General features: G+C 41.7%; 2 protein-coding genes across 7 annotated transcripts in view; both read left to right on the top strand.

The window, feature by feature from the left end:
* The window catches only part of C7H2orf16 (chromosome 7 C2orf16 homolog), a 42663-nt gene extending 35624 nt beyond the window's left edge, over positions 1–7039 (top strand). The window contains 5 exon segments of the mRNA XM_057743396.1: positions 305–394; positions 506–6389; positions 6391–6421; positions 6423–6656; positions 6941–7039. Coding sequence (XP_057599379.1) covers positions 305–394; positions 506–6389; positions 6391–6421; positions 6423–6656; positions 6941–7039 — 6338 coding nt within the window.
* Positions 6975–17722, top strand: part of ZNF512 (zinc finger protein 512) — a 35119-nt gene continuing 24371 nt past the window's right edge. For 2 of the 6 annotated variants that reach the window (XM_057742487.1, XM_057742486.1), the window contains exons 1-3: positions 6976–7116; positions 7636–7694; positions 17196–17383. In XM_057742487.1, coding sequence (XP_057598470.1) covers positions 7087–7116; positions 7636–7694; positions 17196–17383 — 277 coding nt within the window. In that variant the 5' untranslated portion in view covers positions 6976–7086. Of the gene's footprint in view, positions 7151–7635; positions 7695–17195; positions 17384–17722 lie in introns of all 6 variants that reach the window. The other 4 variants (XM_057742492.1, XM_057742488.1, XM_057742491.1 and 1 more) reach the window with 4 other exon arrangements.

Here is a 17722-nt window from a genome sequence, read left to right as displayed (position 1 = left end):
GAGTTAACTCCAGAGACAAAGTTTCCAGAAGTCCAATTTTTGGTGAACCACCTTGGGTCACAGCAACAAATTGTGCAGTCTGTGTTCACTTTGGGCCCTCAGTTAAATGGTATGAAACCTATGTTATTTTTACCAGAGCAACTGCTTGAAGATATAAAGTCTGTGAAGATGAACAAAGAGCCATTGCTTTGTGGTACAAATTCTAAGAAATTGATTTCAGACTCTGAGCTGCAGAACTTGAAATGGAAAGTGTTTGCACTAGAGCCATGTTTTCAAAAAGTGAAATCTGTGGAGGTAAATCCAGGGCCACATCTTCATGGTATGAATTCTGAGGAGTTGCCCTCACACCTCAGGCAGCATAGTGTAAGATCTGTGATGTTTGCACCAGAGCCATGTTTTCAAGATGGGAAATCTCTGGAGTTGAAACCAGAGCCACAACCTCAAGATGTGAATTCTAAGAAATTGATTTCTTGCCTCAGGCAGAAATCTGTAGTGTCTGTATCAGTGCCATGTTTCCAAGATGTGAAATCTATGAAGTCAAACCTATTGCCACAACCTCAAAGTGCGAATTCTTTAGGGTCATCATCATGCCTCAGGTCACAAGGTGTTAAATCTGAGGTCTCTGCACCAGAGCCATATCTTCAGAATGTCAAATCTGTAGAATTGACACCAGGGTCCCAACAACAAGGTATGAATTGCCAAGAGTTGACTTCAGGATTGCAAGGTGTGAAATCAGTAGTGTCGGCACCAGAGTCAACTAAGAAGTTTATACCAGGACCAATGCTGACCAGTGTTAAATTTTCAAATTTGTCTCCAGAATCACAGCAACAAGGTGTGAAATATTTGGAGTTTACTCCAGAACCAAAGTCGCAATGCATAAAACAAGCAGAATTGTCTTCAGTGTCTCTGCAACAAACTATAAAATCTGTGGAGTTAGCACAAGAGTCACTGTTTCAAAGAGTGAAATCTGAGGATCTAGCTCCAAGAACAAGCTCTCAAATGACAGACTCCTCTGAGATAATCCCTAGGCCAGGGTATCAGTTTGTAGAACATGTAGAGATGATTGCAAAGCCAAGGCATCAAGTCCCTAAATCTGTGAGTTTGATTTCAATACCAACTTATCAAGTCACAGATTCTTCAAAAATGGCACAAAGGTTGGCATATCAAGGCACAGAAACTGTAGAGAAATCTATGAAGTTGACCCCAAAGCCAAAAGATAAAGCCATGAAATCTTCAGGAATGCCTCTGGGGCTAGATCTTCAAGTACCAGAATTTGTTGATCTGACTCAAGTGCTAAGGAATCAAGGTTCAAAATCCTTAGCATTAACCCTGAAGAAAAGCTACCAAATCCCAGATACTCTGGAGTTGATCTCGCAGTCAGGGCCTCAAGTTAAGGACTTGGAGGAGTTACAGACTGGGCCACTGCAGCAAGTTGTGGAATCTGAAGGGATGACCTCAGAGCCCAAGCATCACGTTACAGAAACTACGGGGTTGACCTTCAAGAGAAAGTGGCAAGGGGAGGAATTTCTTGGAACAATCCCAAAGCCAATAAGTAAAGTCACTGATGCAGAGAGATCTTCAAGGCCCTATCCTCAAGCCCGAGAATTTGTGGAGATGATCTCTGAGAAAAGACCACAAAGGGAAGAATCTATAGCACTGATTACAAAGTCATTACATGATGTCCCAGAATCTTCAGAGATGACAGAAGGGCTAAGATATCAAGTTCCTGGATTTGTGGGTTTGACCTCTAAGCAATTCCTGAGGGAAGAACCTTTACAGTTGTCCCCAAAGCAAACAGGTCAAGTTGTGGGACACACAGAATCTGTAGAGGTCACCACTGAGACATGGCAGCAAGGGGAGAGATCAATGAGGCTAATACAGTCACAGAATCAAAGTATGAAATATTCAGAAACAGCCCCAGGACGACTGGGTCAAATTACAGAATTTACAAGGATTAGTTCAAAGTTACCAGATCAAGTCACAAAATCTACAAAGACACAGCTTCATGTTGCTCGAGCAACAGGGGTAAATCCAGTAGCTCCCCTCAAAGTTATTGAATCTGTGAAAGTGACTCCTGGGCCACCATTTCAAGTTGTGAAGTCTGTGACATTAACATCAGGGCCCAACTCTCAAGTGGTAGACAATGCTGAGTTGACTTCAAAATTACAAGATGTGAGACCTTCAGAGTTTACCTCAGGGATAAGTTTGCAAAATGCAAAATCTAAGAAATTAAGCACAGAACCAAAGCACCAAACTTTGGAAAGAATGAATTTGACAGGGTTTCAAATTGTGAAGACTGTGGGGCCACCACTTCAAATTGTAAAATCTGAGGAATTAGCACCAGGGCCATTTCCTCAGATTATAGAACCAATAGGAATAACCCCAGGATTGGGGCTTAAAGCAACAGATTGTTTGGATTTACCCCCAAGGCCACATCTTCAAGAACCAGTAGAACCTGTAGAATTAACTCCAAGGCCAAATAGTGAAGTGAAGTCTGCAGAACTAACCTCACAGCCAATATCTGCACTCAAGGAACCTACAGTATTGACTCATAAACAAGGGCTTCAGGCTGTGAAATCTATAAGGATAAAAACAGGGCCTCTTCAAGTCATGGAATCTGAGGATCTGAATCTAGGACAGGCGTGTCAGAAGGAGGACTCTGAGGAGAGATCATCATCAGAGGAATTACAAATAGGGAATTATTTCTCTAGGTTTCTACACAACTCCTCAGACTCACTCATCTCAAGCTCTGTTAGAACATCTGAATTAGGTCTTTGGGATTCTGAGATGCCAGAAGTATCAAGAGCATTGGGTATAAAAAACCTCGGGACAGGTATTTTGTGGCCTGAAGAGTCTTTTATAGACCTTGCTATGGTACAATCGCCTGAGGAGTCTTTTATAGACCTTGCTATGGTACCATCTTCAACCCTTCCCTTATCCCTTCATAACCAATCCTCTGATAAGACAGCTAACACTGTAAAAAACCCAAATTCTGAGATCCCAGGAGTGGATGTCATATCTAATGAAAGGATTAAGAGGAAACAGGTGGAGGAGTCAGGGAGCTCACTCCAGAGCCCCTCGCAAGGTCCACCACAAAACTGGAGATCACCATCTAGGTCCTTCCAGACAGGATTAGGGGCTCAAAGAGGCCTTTCCTGGCCTGTCCTGGGCAGGCAACGGAATGTCTGGGAGAGTCACTCCTGGAGGCAGCGACTACCTAGAAAATATCTCTCCAATATGCTAACGCTGGGGAATGTCTTGGGGACCACCATGGAAAGGAAGCTTTATTCTCAAACATTTTTAACAGAAAGAGCCACTGCAGATACCTGTCAATCTATTCAGAATTTATTTGGGGTTCCAGCTGAACTGATGGAGTTTTCCCAGAGTCTGCCTGAGAAGGATCAAAGTACTATTTCTCAGCCTTCAGTGGTCAAAAACTACATTCAGAGACATACTTCATGCCATGGTCATGAGAAAAGAATGGCCTTAAGGATGTGGACACGTGGCTCCATGTCCTCCATAATACAGCACTACTCTGGGACTAGAAGGAGAATAAAGAAAACAAACTCAAAGCCCTGTGATATATCCCAGGAAGTCATTCAGCACATGCCTGTTTCATGTACAGAGAGTCAGCTTCCTGCCCCAGCAAAGTCAGAGTCTTCCTTCAACATATATTTTGCTAGGAGAGATTCTGTTCCAGTGGAAGAGAGTGAGAACTCACAGAGTGATTCACAAACAAGGATTTTTGAGTCCCAACACTCCCTGAAGCCAAGTTATCTTTCCCAGGCCAAGACTGACTTCTCAGAACAGTTCCAGCTGCTACAAGATCTGCAGCTAAAAATAGCAGCAAAACTGTTAAGGAGTCAAATACCCCCCAATGTACCTCCACCTTTAGCTTCAGGTCTGGTCCTAAAATACCCTATCTGCCTACAGTGTGGCCGATGTTCAGGATTTAATTGCTGTCATAAATTACAGGCCACTTTTGGGCCATACCTTCTTATCTATCCACAGCTTCACCTTGTAAGCACTCCTGAAGGCCATGGAGAGATTAGGTTGCACCTTGGCTTTAGGCTGAGAACTGGGAAAAGACCCCAAGTCCCAAAGTATCATAGAAGAGATAGATCCATCACACCAAAGAGCCTTAGATCAACATCACTAAGGAAAGCTAAAGGCTATACTAGAGTTTCCAAAAGTCCTACTTCTACAATAGACTTCCAGCCTGGGTCTTCCCAGTCTCCTGCTCCTATACAAGTCCACATCAAGCGAAGGCAAGGTGGCAGCCCTGGCCTAGTAGAAAAGACAGAAATTAGAGAGCCTGGACACTATGAATTCACTCAAGTTCACTCTCTATCAGAGGGTGACTCTGAAAGCAATCAGGATGAAAAGTGGGCTAAAGTGAGAACCAAAAAGACCCATGATTCAAAATATCTAATGAAAAGAATCCCCAGGGGAGTTAGAACACAAAACACAAAGTTCTACACAAATGGTAGAGCCATAATACAGAGTTCCTCTAGCGAATTACCAAGCCAGTTAAGAAGGAAGAGGAGTGGAACATCTCAGACAAGTACCGCCTCTTTAAAAAGACAACCGAATAAATCCTCCCAACCAAAATTCATTCAACTGCTTTTTCAGGGCCTAAAGCAGGCATTCCAGACAGCACACAGAATTATGGCTTTGGTTGGGCAGAAGCCTGAGGACAGGACAAGGCCAGACCATTACTGGTCAAGCAAAAACTACCATCCAAAACAAAAAGCCAGAGACTATTGCTTATCAAGAGACATCAAAGGACACAGGATGCCAACTCTCAAGCTAAGGCCAACAAACTCAACCACTAAGCAGGAGAGCACACTGTGGGGAGAAACAGACCAATTCAGATCAGCTCAACAACCAAGAGATAGCTCTTTCCAATCCAGACCTATACAGCTGCCCATGCCCATAGTTTCCCAAAGAAGTACCACTCTCAAAAACACCTCAAGCAGCCAGCCTTTGGGTCCTGTTCAAAACGACAGTAGCAGCAGAGTTAAGAAAAACTTTAAAAGAAATGAAATCTCTAGCCAGGAATCCAAGAACTCCAAATCGGGAACCAGAGTTCATGCTGGAGGGAGATTCTTACATGGTTCCCTTATGAAGAGAACCTCACACAGTCAACTTAAAGAGAAACCCACACACAAGGAACGAAATCACCATAGTTTCTGTAGGGGAGGAACCCCGTGTAATTCTTCTGGAAGGAGCCAATATAGTCCCTTTGAGAGGGGCCACCGCAGCGCCTCTGAGAGGGGTCATCGCAGCGCCTCTGGGAGGGGCCACCGTAGCGCCCCTGAGAGGGGCCACCGCAGCGCCCCTGAGAGGAGCCACCGCAGCGCCTCTGAGAGGGGTCATCTCAGCGCCTCTGAGAGGGGTCATCTCAGTGCCTCTGAGAGGAGCCACCGCAGCGCCTCTGAGAGGGGCCACCGCAGCGCCCCTGAGACGGGTCATCTCAGTGCCTCTGAGAGGGGTCACCGCAGCGCCCCTGAGAGGGGTCATCTCAGTGCCTCTGAGAGGGGTCATCTCAGCGCCCCTGAGAGGGGTCATCTCAGCGCCTCTGAGAGGGGTCATCGCAGCGCCTCTGAGAGGGGTCATCGCAGCGCCTCTGAGAGGGGCCACCGCAGCGCCTCTGAGAGGGGTCATCTCAGTGCCTCTGAGAGGGGTCATCGCAGCGCCTCTGGGAGGGGCCACCGCAGCGCCTCTGAGAGGGGTCATCTCAGTGCCTCTGAGAGGGGTCATCGCAGCGCCTCTGGGAGGGGCCACCGCAGCGCCTCTGAGAGGGGTCATCTCAGTGCCTCTGAGAGGGGTCATCGCAGCGCCTCTGAGAGGGGCCACCGCAGCGCCTCTGAGAGGGGTCATCTCAGTGCCTCTGAGAGGGGTCATCGCAGCGCCTCTGGGAGGGGCCACCGCAGCGCCTCTGGGAGGGGTCATCTCAGTGCCTCTGAGAGGAGCCACCACAGTGCCTCTGAGAAGGGTCATCACAGTCCCTCTGAGAGGAGATGTCACAGTCCCTCTGAGAGGAGGTGTCGCAGTCCCTCTGAGAGGAGGTGTCGCAGTCCCTCTGAGAGGAGATGTCGCAGTCCCTCTGAGAGGAGGTGTCGCAGTCCCTCTGAGAGGAGGTGTCGCAGTCCCTCTGAGAGGAGGTGTCACAGTCCCTTGGAGAGGAGCAATCGCAGTCTTTTTGAGAAAATCCGTCGCAGTCCCTCTGAGAGGAGAGGACACAGCGCTTCTGAGAGAAGACAGCACAGGCCCTCTGAGAGGAGTAGACACAGTCATTCTGAAAGGAGTGCACAAAGTCCCTCTGAGAGGAGCCACCACAGTCCCCTCCAGGAGAGACTCAAGTACAGCTTCCCTAGGGAGAGGCCCAGATAGTTTGGGTAAAGATTTCAAGAGTAACTCAAACATGCCTCCTAGAGACCACACCAAAAAACCCCAAAGGAGGGCCAGTTTGGAGGCCTGACGCTAGAAGATGGGAAGAGACCCGCCCCCATTATCCACTGCCTCCCTCAAGTCTCCACCGAGCTGCCCTTCCTGGCTTCTTTCCTGCTCAGCCACGGCCTCCACTTCCTGCGCCCTCAGCAATGAAAGAGCTTCCACGTCTCTCTACCTGGGGGGAGGGAGGGCGGGAATGGGTCTGTCATTTCCCTAAGATAAATAAAGGGGCACTGATTGACCTTCCTGTGCATTTAGAAAGACCTCTCGTCGTGCCGGGTGGAGCATGGGGAGCGTGGAGGGGCAGGAGGGGTCGTGCAAACTGAGGCAACGACAGGGACGGACTCTGAGGTCACACTGAGGCTCCAAACCCCACCCCCAATTTCCCGGGTCCCACAGCGCACTCCCGGGGCGGGGTCTCCGAGGAAGCGTGCGCGGGGCGGGGGGGGTGGGGGGCTAGTCACGTGACTCGCCCCTGCCGCAGCCCCCTCGGAAGCTGCTAGGCGGAAGTAGACGTTCGGCAGCGGGCTCGCGGCGCCTACTCCACATCCGGGAGCGGAGAGGAGAGCGGAAGTGGCGTTGATCTGGCCGGAGCCCTTGGGTGAATTTGTTAGGCGTGGAGAGGGAGTGATGTCTTCCAGACTCGGTGCAGTGCCCGCTGTGAGTTTCTCGGTTCGACCGTTACGCTTTAGAGGTAGCGCTGTCGAGCCCGCCACAACGCGGTCCCTCGCTTTTGTCCCCTGCTCAGAGTTGGTTTTATCAGAGCCCATCGTAGGCCCCACCCTTCTAGGTCAGATCTACCACCCCCTCGTTTTTCCCCCACTTTCTGCAGCCGGTTTCCCACCCCCTTGGACTCAGTTCCTCGTCAGATTGCCGTTAGTCTCTATTCCTTTTACATCTCCAGTGCCTCCCATATCCGTTGTCCTCTCTTTCTGTCTCCCTTTTAGAGCCTCTTTCTAGGACAGGGCTTTGAGAATGGGGGAGATGAAGGCTGTAGTGTTGTCACCTGCCTTGACCCCGTAGGAAGATAGGGCGGCACACTTTTCCTAAAGTCTTGCCTTCTTGCGTTTGGAGGAGTAGCCCCGGGAGAGCTTCATTTCTTGGCACAGGGGGATTCGTCTTTTTGTGGTCAAGGTTCAGAGGCCCCTAGCATTCACTCATGTGCTTGCAATTTGCTAGACCCCGGGACCCACATCTTTTAAGCAGCAGAGGAGCACGAGGATCGTGGGAGCTAAGAAGTAAGTGAGGTTTTGTGCGATCCATTTATAATTGTGTCGCCAGCGCTGTCCAATAGAACTTCTTTGATGATGAAAATGTTCTGTATCCGCACTGTCCAGTACTGTAGCCACTAGCCACGTATGGCTTTTGGGCGCTTGAAATGTGGCTTGTGTCAGTGAAGAACTGAATTTTAAATTGTATTTGAATTAATTTAAATTTACATAGCCACCTGTGGCTAGTGGCCACCCGATTGGACAGTGAAGCTTTAATCCTGGTGTGGGAGAGGAAAACTTAGCTTGCAAAAAAAAAAGTACGACTTATAATAAAAATGGAATGTGTGACTCAGTGTAGCCCTGTATTTCTTTAGACATCGAATATGTACTCAAAAATATGTTGATGAACTTGGGAAGGACCGATAAAAATGACTGTAAGAAATCCTTATATTTTCAAATTACTTGGCTTCAAGACTGGTTTATTATATTGTATAATGAATTTACTAAGCTTTTCCATATTTGTTAATACAAAAAAAGATTCTTGTTAAGGAGATACTCATTGGACGGGATTAATTCATTCATATAATATTTACTAAATATCTGCTTTGTGCCAGCTCTGTGGTAGGTTAGCTACACAGACATGAAAAACACAGAACAATCTAACAGACTTAGGCAAGGAGATCAACACAATACAATGTAATGAAATGGTTTTAAACAGGAATTTAATATAGCCTTTGGGGAAGGGGAGTGATATTTGGAAAGGAAGGGTTGCCAGAGCAGATCACTTCTAAACAGACCTGAAAGTCAGGGAATAATGCAGAAAGCCAGAAGGAAAGGGTTTTGTTTTTTTTTAATTTTTCTTTTGTTTTGTTTTGTTTTCAGAAGAAAGAACAGAATGTGAACGGGTAAAAGGATTTAATGAAATAGCAAGTGGGTAATTGTTAAGAAATGTGAAGATTAATGGGCCCTCATCTATTAATCAGAATCAGAATCATTGGGATTAGGACATCAGAATCCTTATTTTTAACTGGCCTCCTAGGAGATTGTGAAGTTTGAGGATCATTGATGAGAAATGAGACTAGAAGAGTAGAGGATGAAACCGTGGAAAATATCAGTATTTAAGGATTGGGTAGATTAAAAAAGGCTGCAAAGATACTGAGATGAACTTATACTTTTCTAGTGAAACGAAAGTATTTGCACCTAGAGAATGAACTAGGGGCTCTTAAAAATTCTTGGTAGGTCTTAGAAAGGAGTTGAAAATAGATTAAACTTTTCATCTTTGTCATCAGAAGCCAAGACACAACAAATTATTTTAAAGTCACTACAATTATGATAGTCATTGTTTGAGCCAAAAGCTTTTTCTTGTTATAAAGTAAGAGAAGGTTGTGGAAAGAGAAGTTTGAGATGAATCTGGTTTTTAACAAGTAACCAAATGCCCTAAGTTGATGGGTAGTATAAAATACTTGAGAATTGTTTTTGTTGAGTCCTTTAAAAATAAGAGAGCTGGAGGGAGGGATTCCCTATCCACGTTGACTTAATCCCCAGGGTGTTAATCATGCAGATCATAGAAACTGTTGATTTTTTTTTTTTTTTTTTTACTATACTTGTGCTTATTGATGAGCAGGGAGGTCGGTATGTCTGAGTCCTACGTTGACAGTTAAGAAATTTGAGGATAGTTTCCTAAGAGGAATCACATTGGATTTGACTCTTATTGGCCTGTTGATACTATCAAGTCTTTCTAGTAGACATTGTTCCCGTTTTGGGGTGGGTTTTGGCCTTGGAGGACTGCCAGTTACTCCAGGGCCAAAACCTTCATTGAGGTATAATTAAAGTACAATAGACTGCATTTATTTAAAATATATAATATCTTCAGCTTTGGCATATGTAAGTACCCATGAAACTGTCACCACAATCAAGATAGCATTTCCATCTCTCCCAAAAGTTTTTTCATGTCCCTTTGCAATTCATTCCTCCCTCCACTCCTGTCCCCAGACACCCACTGACCTGTTTTCTATCACTGTACAGTGGTTTGCATGTTCAAGGATTTTATATAAATGAAATCAGACACTGTGCCCTCTTTTTGCATAATTTCTTTCTCTCAGAATAATGATTTTGAGTGAAAAATAGTTTTTATTGCTAAACAGAATTCCATTATGGATATACTATAATTCGTTTAGCCATCTACCTTGAGGGACATCTGGGTCATTTTCATTGTGGGGATATTACAGTAAAACTGCCAGAAACATTCATGTGCAAGTCTCTGTGTGGAAAAATATTTTTGTTTCTCTTGATAAATACTTAACAGTATTTATTTTTTAAGATGGTATTTACCATCTTAGGTTGATTGAGTCATATGTCAGTAGTATGTTTAACTTTTTAAGATATTGTCTGTTTTCCAAATTGGTGGTATTTTTTTACAATCCTACCAGCAGTGTATGAGGCTAAGTCTCTAATTTTAGCTAATTTAATGGGTGTATAATGGTGTTTCATTGTGGTTTTAATTAGCTTTTTCCTGATGAATAATGATGTAAAACATCTGTTCATGTGCTTATTGGCCATTCATATATCGTCTTTTGTCAAGTGTCTGTTCGTGTCTTTTGCCACCGGGAAAAAAAAAAAAAGTTTTGTCTCACTAAAATTGTATAATTTAGTTTTTAAAAAATATTTTCTGAAGACAGCTCCTTTGTTATATGTGTCTTGAATATTTTGTTAAGTCAGTGGTTTGGATTTCATTTTCCTAATGGTATCTTTTGAAGAGCAAAAGTTTTAAATTTATCATTAAAAATAATAAAAATTTTATTTTTTCCTTTTATGTTTCATGCTTTTTGTATTCTATTTAAGAAAACTTTGCCATCCCGAATTGCAAAGATTTTCTCCTATGTTTCCTTCCAGAAGTTTTAAAGGTTTTACATTCAGGTCTATGGCTCATTTAGAGTTAATTTACGTATGGTGTGTTGTAGAAGTTAATATTAATTTCTTTCCATTTGTGTATCCAGTTGTTGAAAAGACTGTCCTCTCCCTATTTAATTGCCTTGGCACCTTTGTCAAAAATCAGTTGAACGTATATAGGTGTGGGTCTGTTTCTGAACTTTCATTGTTCTGTTCCATTAATGTGTATGTTTATCTTTTTGCCAATACTAAACTGTTTTGAGACTGTAGCATTAGAGTAAGTCTTGAAATCAGGTAAGGTAAATCATCTAACTTTGTTGTTTTTTCAAGATTGTTTCAGCTGTTACATTTTCTTTGCCTTTTTATATAAATTCTACGATCAGTTTGTTAATTCTATAAAAAGAAGCATGCTGGAGTATTGATTGGTATATATATTGAATCTGTAGGTTGATTTAGGGAGAATTGCTACTTTAACAATATTGCGTTTTCTGATTTATGAGCATGTTATATTTTTCCATTTATTTAAGTCTTCTTCAGTTTCTCTCGCCAGTGTATTGTAGTTTTCATTGTAAAAGTGTTGGATGGCTTTTGTTAGATTTGTTTCTAGGTTCCTAGATTTGTTCCTAGGTTCCTGTGTTTTTTGTTATTGGAAATGCTGTTATTTTTATCAGTTCATTTTCTAGTTGCATGTTGCTAGTAGCTAAGAATACAATTGATTTTTGTATTTTAACCTTATATCCTGTCACTTGCTAAATTCATTTTTTGTTTTGTTTTGTTTTATTTATTTATTTGTTTATTGGCTGCATTGGGTCTTTGCTGTGTGCGGGCTTTCTCTAGTTGCAGAGAGAGGGGGCTACTCTTCGTTGTGGTGCTTGGGCTTCTCATTGCAATGGCTTCTTTTGTTGCGGAGCGCTGGCTCTAGGCGCACAGACTTCAGTAGTTGTGGCATGTGGGCTCAGTAGTTGTGGCTCGGGCTTAGTTGCTCCGTGGCATGTGGGATCTTCCTGGAGCAAGGATTGAACGCATGTCCCCTGCATTGGCAGGCGGATTCTTAACCACTGGACCACCAGGGAAGTCCTGTTAAATTCATTTTTAATTCTAGTAATTATTTCATATATTTCATGAGATTATCTTTGTAAACAAACTGCATGAAATCTGTTTAAAAAATCTGCAAGTAGGGGCAGTTTTACTTTTTTCCTTGTGATCTTTATGCTTCCAGTTTCTTCTTATGTCAGTTTGGTAAGTTGTATTGTTCATCTCAATTTGTCAATTTTTTGATATAAAGTTGTTCAAAGTATTCTCTTATTTTAATGTCTGTATGATGTATAATAATAACCCCTCTTTAATTTCTGACATTGGTTATTTGTGGTATCTTTGGTATCTTTTTTTCTTGATCAGTCTAGCTACATCGTCAATTTTGTGATCTTTTTAAAGAACCAGATTTTCTCAAATGTCTGTTTCCTAATTTGTGAATTTCTCCTTTTTATTATGTTGTTCCTTCTATTTTGGGGGGCTTACTTTGCTCTTCTTTTTAAGGTAGCTTAAAATCTTAACTCACTGATTTTAGATCTTCTTTTCTAACATAAGCATTTAGAACGTTGTTTCCTTCTAAGTACTGCTTTAGTTGCAGCCCATGAATTTTGATATGTATATTTTGTTATTCACTTAAAATATTTTGGAATTTCCTTTGTGATTTCATTTTTGACTCATGAATTACTTAAAATTGGATTCTTTAATATCCAGATTTATTTTTTATTTTAGATACCTTACTATTCTTGATTTCTAACTTAATTCTGATGTGGTCAGAGAACACATGTATAATTTTCATCTTTTCAGGTTTAAAGTTTATAGCCCAGTATATGATCTAGCTTGTAAATGCACAGTGTGCTCTTGAAAAGAATGTATATCCTGTAGTGTTGGACGTAGTGTTCTATAAATGTTGACTAGAGCAAGGTGGCTAATGGTGTAGTTAAGATAGTCTCTGTCTGTATTGAATTTTTGTTTAGTCCGTCAGTTCCTAAGAGGAGGAGGACTTATAATTTCTGCTTTGATTGCAGAATTGTCTGCTGCTTTTCTTTTTCTGTCAGTTTTGCTTTGTGTACTTTCAGGCTCTGTTGTTGGACATGTGCAATGAATAATTATGTCTTTCTGATGATTTGTCATTTTTATTATTATGAAGTGTCCCCTTTTTTTTAAGGATTTTTGTTTAATTTCATTTTTGGCTGCGTTGGGTCTTTGTTGCTGCACGTGGGTTTTCTCTCTAGTTGTGGCTAGCAGGGACTATGCTTCATTGTGGTATGTGGGCTTCTCAGTGCGGTGGTTTCTCTTGTTGCAGAGCATGGGCTTTAGGTGCACAGGTTTCAGTAGTTGCAACATGCAGACTCAGTAGTTGTGGCACATGGACTTAGTTGCTCTGTGGCATGTGGGATCCTCTTAGACCAGGGATTGAACCTGTGTCCCCTGCATTGGCAGGTGGATTCTTAACCACTGTGCCACCAGTGAAGTCCTGAAGTGTCCCTTTTTATCTCTGGTAATACGCTTTGTCTTGAAGCCTATTTTATCTGGTATTAAAATAGCCACTACAGCCTTCTTGTGTTTGCTGATGGCATGGTATAATTTTTTTCATCCCTTTACTTCCAATCTACGTATGTCTTTATATTTAAAGTGTGCCTCTTGTAGGCAGCATATACTAGGATATTGCTTTTTTATTTGCTCTCTCAATCTCTGACTTTTAACTGGAATATTTATACCATAAACATTTAAATTAATTATTGACATGATTGGATTTAGGTCTACCATTTAATTATTTGTTCTCTCTACCCTGTTTTTTGTTCCTCTATACTTTCTTTTAGATTATTTGAATGTTTAGTGTCTCATTTTATCTCTTTGATTTTGGTTCTCTCTCCCTCCCCCCCCCCCCCGTTTTTTTAAGGGGAGGTTTGGTAGTGGTTGCTTTAGGAATTATAATATACATACCTACCCTTTCATCATCTACTTAGAGTTAATATCCTACCACTTTGCTTAAATATAGAAGCCTTAGACCATGAAGATTCCTTTAATTAACCCCCCTACCTGCTGACCATTAAATTATAGCTGTCATATATATTACATCTATATTTATTGAAAACCTTATCAGATACTGTTAAAATTTTGCTTTAAAGAGTTTTTAATATTTACCCAGCTGTTTACCATTTCTCTTGGTCTTTCTTCATTCTTAAAAATCCAAATTTCTTGGGACTTCCATGGTGACGCAGTGGTTAAGAATCTGCCTGCCAATGCAGGGGACATGGGTTTGATCCTTGGTCCAGGAGGATCTCACGTGCCCCATTGGAGCAACTAAGCCCGTGCGTCACAACTACTGGGCTTGAGTGCTGCAGACTGCCTAGAGCCCGTGCTCTGCAACTAGAGAAGCCATTGCAATGAGAAGCCCATGCACAGCAACGAAGAGTAGCCCTCGCTCGCCACAACTAGAGAAAGCCTGAGCAACAACGAAGACCTAATGCAGGCAATAAATAAATAAATAAAATTTTTTAAAACTCCAAATTTCTTTCTGGTGTCATTTTTTCCTTCAGCTGGAGTTATTTCCCTTAGCATTTTTCATCAAGCAGGTCTGCTGACAACAGATTTTCTTAGTTTTTCTTCATCTGAAGAAATATCCCTAAAGGGTGTTTTCACTGAATTTGGAATTTTGGATTGATAAATCTGTTCTCTCAGGATTTTAAAATGTTGTGCTGTTTCCTGTCCTTGGTTTCTGTTGGGAAATTCATGATCATTTGAAACATCGTTCTCTGTATGTAGTATGTCATTTTTTTTTTACAGCTGCTTTCTGGATTTTTAAAAAATCTTCAGTTTTAAACAGTTTCATTAAGATATATCTAAGTGTGTTTTTCTTTGAGTTTATCCTATTGAGTGTTTGTCGAGCTCCTTAAATCTATGTCTTTCATTAAATATGGACAGTTTTTCCACCATTTTTTTTCAGTAAATTTTCCTCAGTCTTTCCTCTTTGGGGATTACAATTACACTTAAGTTAGAACTTTTGATATTGACCCACAAGTTGTTGGGGCCCTGTTTTTCGATCTTTCGTCTTTGTTCTTCTGATTGGATAATTTCTATTGATCTGTCTTCGAATTCATAGATTTTCTTTTGTCATCTCCATTCTATTACTAGCCCATCCAGTGAGTTTTTATTTTACTATTTATTTTTCAGTTCTGAAATTTCATTTGGTTCTTTTTTATGATTTCTACTTTTCTGCTGATACTTTCTACAGTTTCCTACATTTCAAGTGTGTTTTCCTTTCTGTCATGGAGCATAGTTATAATAGCTGCTTTAAAGCCTTTGATAGTTCCAACATCTGCATCATCTTGGGGTTAATGTCTATTTATCATCTGTCCTTTGAGAATTGCTCACATTTTCCTGGTTCTTTGTGTATTGAATAATTTTGAAATTTATTCTCAAGATTGTGAATGTTATTTGTGTAGACCATGGGTCTTTTTAGGATCTTCTGGGGAACGTTGCTGTTTTTATTTTAGCAGGTAACCTGTTCAGGTTCAGCCCATAAATTCTGTCCTACTTTCTGAAGGCACTGATTCAATCTCAGTTCCATTCTTTGAGTCTTTTCTATGATGGTTTAGAGCTCAGGGGTTAGTTTGAGACTTTTTCAGGTTTTTCAAATCTTATTTCAGTTTTCGAAGCGTTTGATACATTGTTTTGGATCTGTCTCACAATAGTAGCTCAGGGGTTAGGCTGAGACTTGTGTAGTTTTTTAAATCTTGTTTCACTTTTCGAAGCCTTTGCTAAGCTGGTTTGGGTTTGCTCCACACATACATAGCTCAGGTTAGCTGTGATTTCTGTGGATTTGTACACAGAAATATGAGATCACCTTCTTTGCCTGTCTCTTCTCCATGATTCCCCCACATTCTGTAGTCCATAGAGACCCCTTTTCCTGGTTTCTGAGGCCAGAAGGATGGAGTTTCTTAGAATTTAGGCTGCCCACGCTGGTCTGCAAGTGGGGCCCACCTGTGTTGCAAAGCTACATGTGAGAGAAAAAAAAAACCTGGGAAACACACCCCATGTGGCTCACTCCTCCCAGTTTTAACTCTTCTCCACAGTCCACCTGCTTTTGTGTACTTTTTGAGGTCCAAAGTTTTCGGTTGTAATCAGCAGGAGGACTGGGCTGTAGTGGGCATATGCCACCATGTCAGAACTGGGACATCTCTGTTAAATTTGTAATGTTGGACCTCATGTACAGAGAGCTGAGAATCATTTTTCCCTTTTTGTAGCGTACTGACCTTGTAAGTCCCTGTTATTTATTGTTTTCCCGATCCCCACATCCATCCCCTTCCTCCCAGAGACAACCATACTAACAAGTTTGATTTTTGTCCTTAAATATTTATGAGTCCTTATAAAATAGCTAGTACTATTTACTTGGGTATTTGTTTTTAATTTACTGAATTGACATTGTACTGTAGATCTTGTTCTGTTTCTTTTTTCAGTCAACAGTATTCTTTTTAGTTATGTTCGTATCTCTAGCTGTGTAGAAATGGTTTATTGCTTCTAACAACTACATAATATTCCATAGTAGGCATCTATCACATTTTACTTTTTTTTTTTCCTAAGAATGATCTCCTGTGTTACTTCTGACTCCCTGCTACCACAAACCTCTATGTGTAATTGTTACCAACTCTACCTCTAAAGTGTTGTCTTGAATCTGTCAGTTTATCATCTCTACTACGAAACCTTAGTTCAAGTTCAAGCTTTCATCATCTCTTATCCATACTATTGCAACAAGCTGCTAACTCTTCTCCTTTCTTTCACTCATGGTCCATTGGTCATCTTTCATACAGCATCCAGAGTGACCTTTCTAAACCATAAATCTAAGGCAGGCTTCACACAGTTACTTAGCTGGAACAGGGATGTCTCAGAGATCCTTGGACTACACTTTGACAACTGCTGCTCTGCCATACTTTGAGCCACCTAGAAGATGCTTTGTCGCTAGTCAGTAATTTTTGTTAACTACTTACTGTCTGGTCTTAGAGTTGGAAATTTGGATCCAGATGTATACCAGACTTCTGGCCAGCTTAACTCAGACAAGATAGCACCCTTCCTTTAGCTATGGGATCTAAGTATCAAGTTGCCTAAGTGAGGTAGGGTGCCCTGACATCAGGGTTTAGGGAAGAGGCTGAGGGAAAAGGAAGATGGATCAGACTAGAGCCTACAAACTATTCTTTTCCTTCTTCATTCTCAGGAATACTATTTGGTTACTGTCCCTGTGCCAGAGAAATAAGGAGGCCTGGACATACCTGCTTACAGATCCAGGGGATCTTTTGAAGGGTCATGGAACACCCTGTTACTTTCATTACTTTCTTTTCATTGGTAAATTTAGGAAGGAATGCCTTCTTTGGCTACAGAGTGATCATTTATGTGGACTGTTTATACTTGCTGATAACAGCGAAGTATAATAATATGTATTGTATTAGATCAACTATTGTTAAAAAATTACAGTCTAAATTGTCTTCATTATCAGGCTCCTTAGTTTTTTGCACAGGTAACCAACTTGGTTATCTTCTTATGATATAATATAATTAATAGGAACTTTACTCCAGACCCTCCTTTGTGGTATTTCTCTTTGTGTCATGTTAGTAGCAGGACCCAGTGCTCCATAAAGGATAATAGTTTCCAGTACACTATCCCTCATGATGACTCTTTAAGTGGTTCATCATCTGCTTCTTCGTGTGAACCAGTGAGTGATTTTCCAGCATCCTTCCGAAAATCTACCTACTGGATGAAGATGAGGAGGATCAAGCCAGCTGCTACTTCCCATGTTGAAGGTATCAGTATCAGTATCCTATTCCAAAGACAGAGGACTCTAAAGTTATATTTTGAAGTAGCTGTTGTAAACGGCTCTTAAAGTATTAAGTATCACATATGTGTTTCTTATTAGTGATTAAATTTCCCTTTTTTTTTTTTTTTTTTTTTGGCCGTACTGCTTGGCTTGTAGGAGCTTAATTCTCCAGCCAGGAATTGAACCTGGGCCGTGGCAGTGAAAATGCCAAGTCCTAACCACTGGACAGCTAGGGAACTCCCCTGAAATTTTTTTAAGGTGTTAGGCTATCACATACTGTTAGCTTCATGAACCATCCCTCTGTTTTCCTGAGTGAAATTCTGCT

This window comes from Hippopotamus amphibius, chromosome 7, assembly GCF_030028045.1.
Source record: "Hippopotamus amphibius kiboko isolate mHipAmp2 chromosome 7, mHipAmp2.hap2, whole genome shotgun sequence".
NCBI lineage: Eukaryota > Metazoa > Chordata > Mammalia > Artiodactyla > Hippopotamidae > Hippopotamus > Hippopotamus amphibius.
The sequence above is the reverse complement of the archived record's forward strand: the minus strand, read 5'-3'. Positions and strand labels throughout refer to the sequence as shown.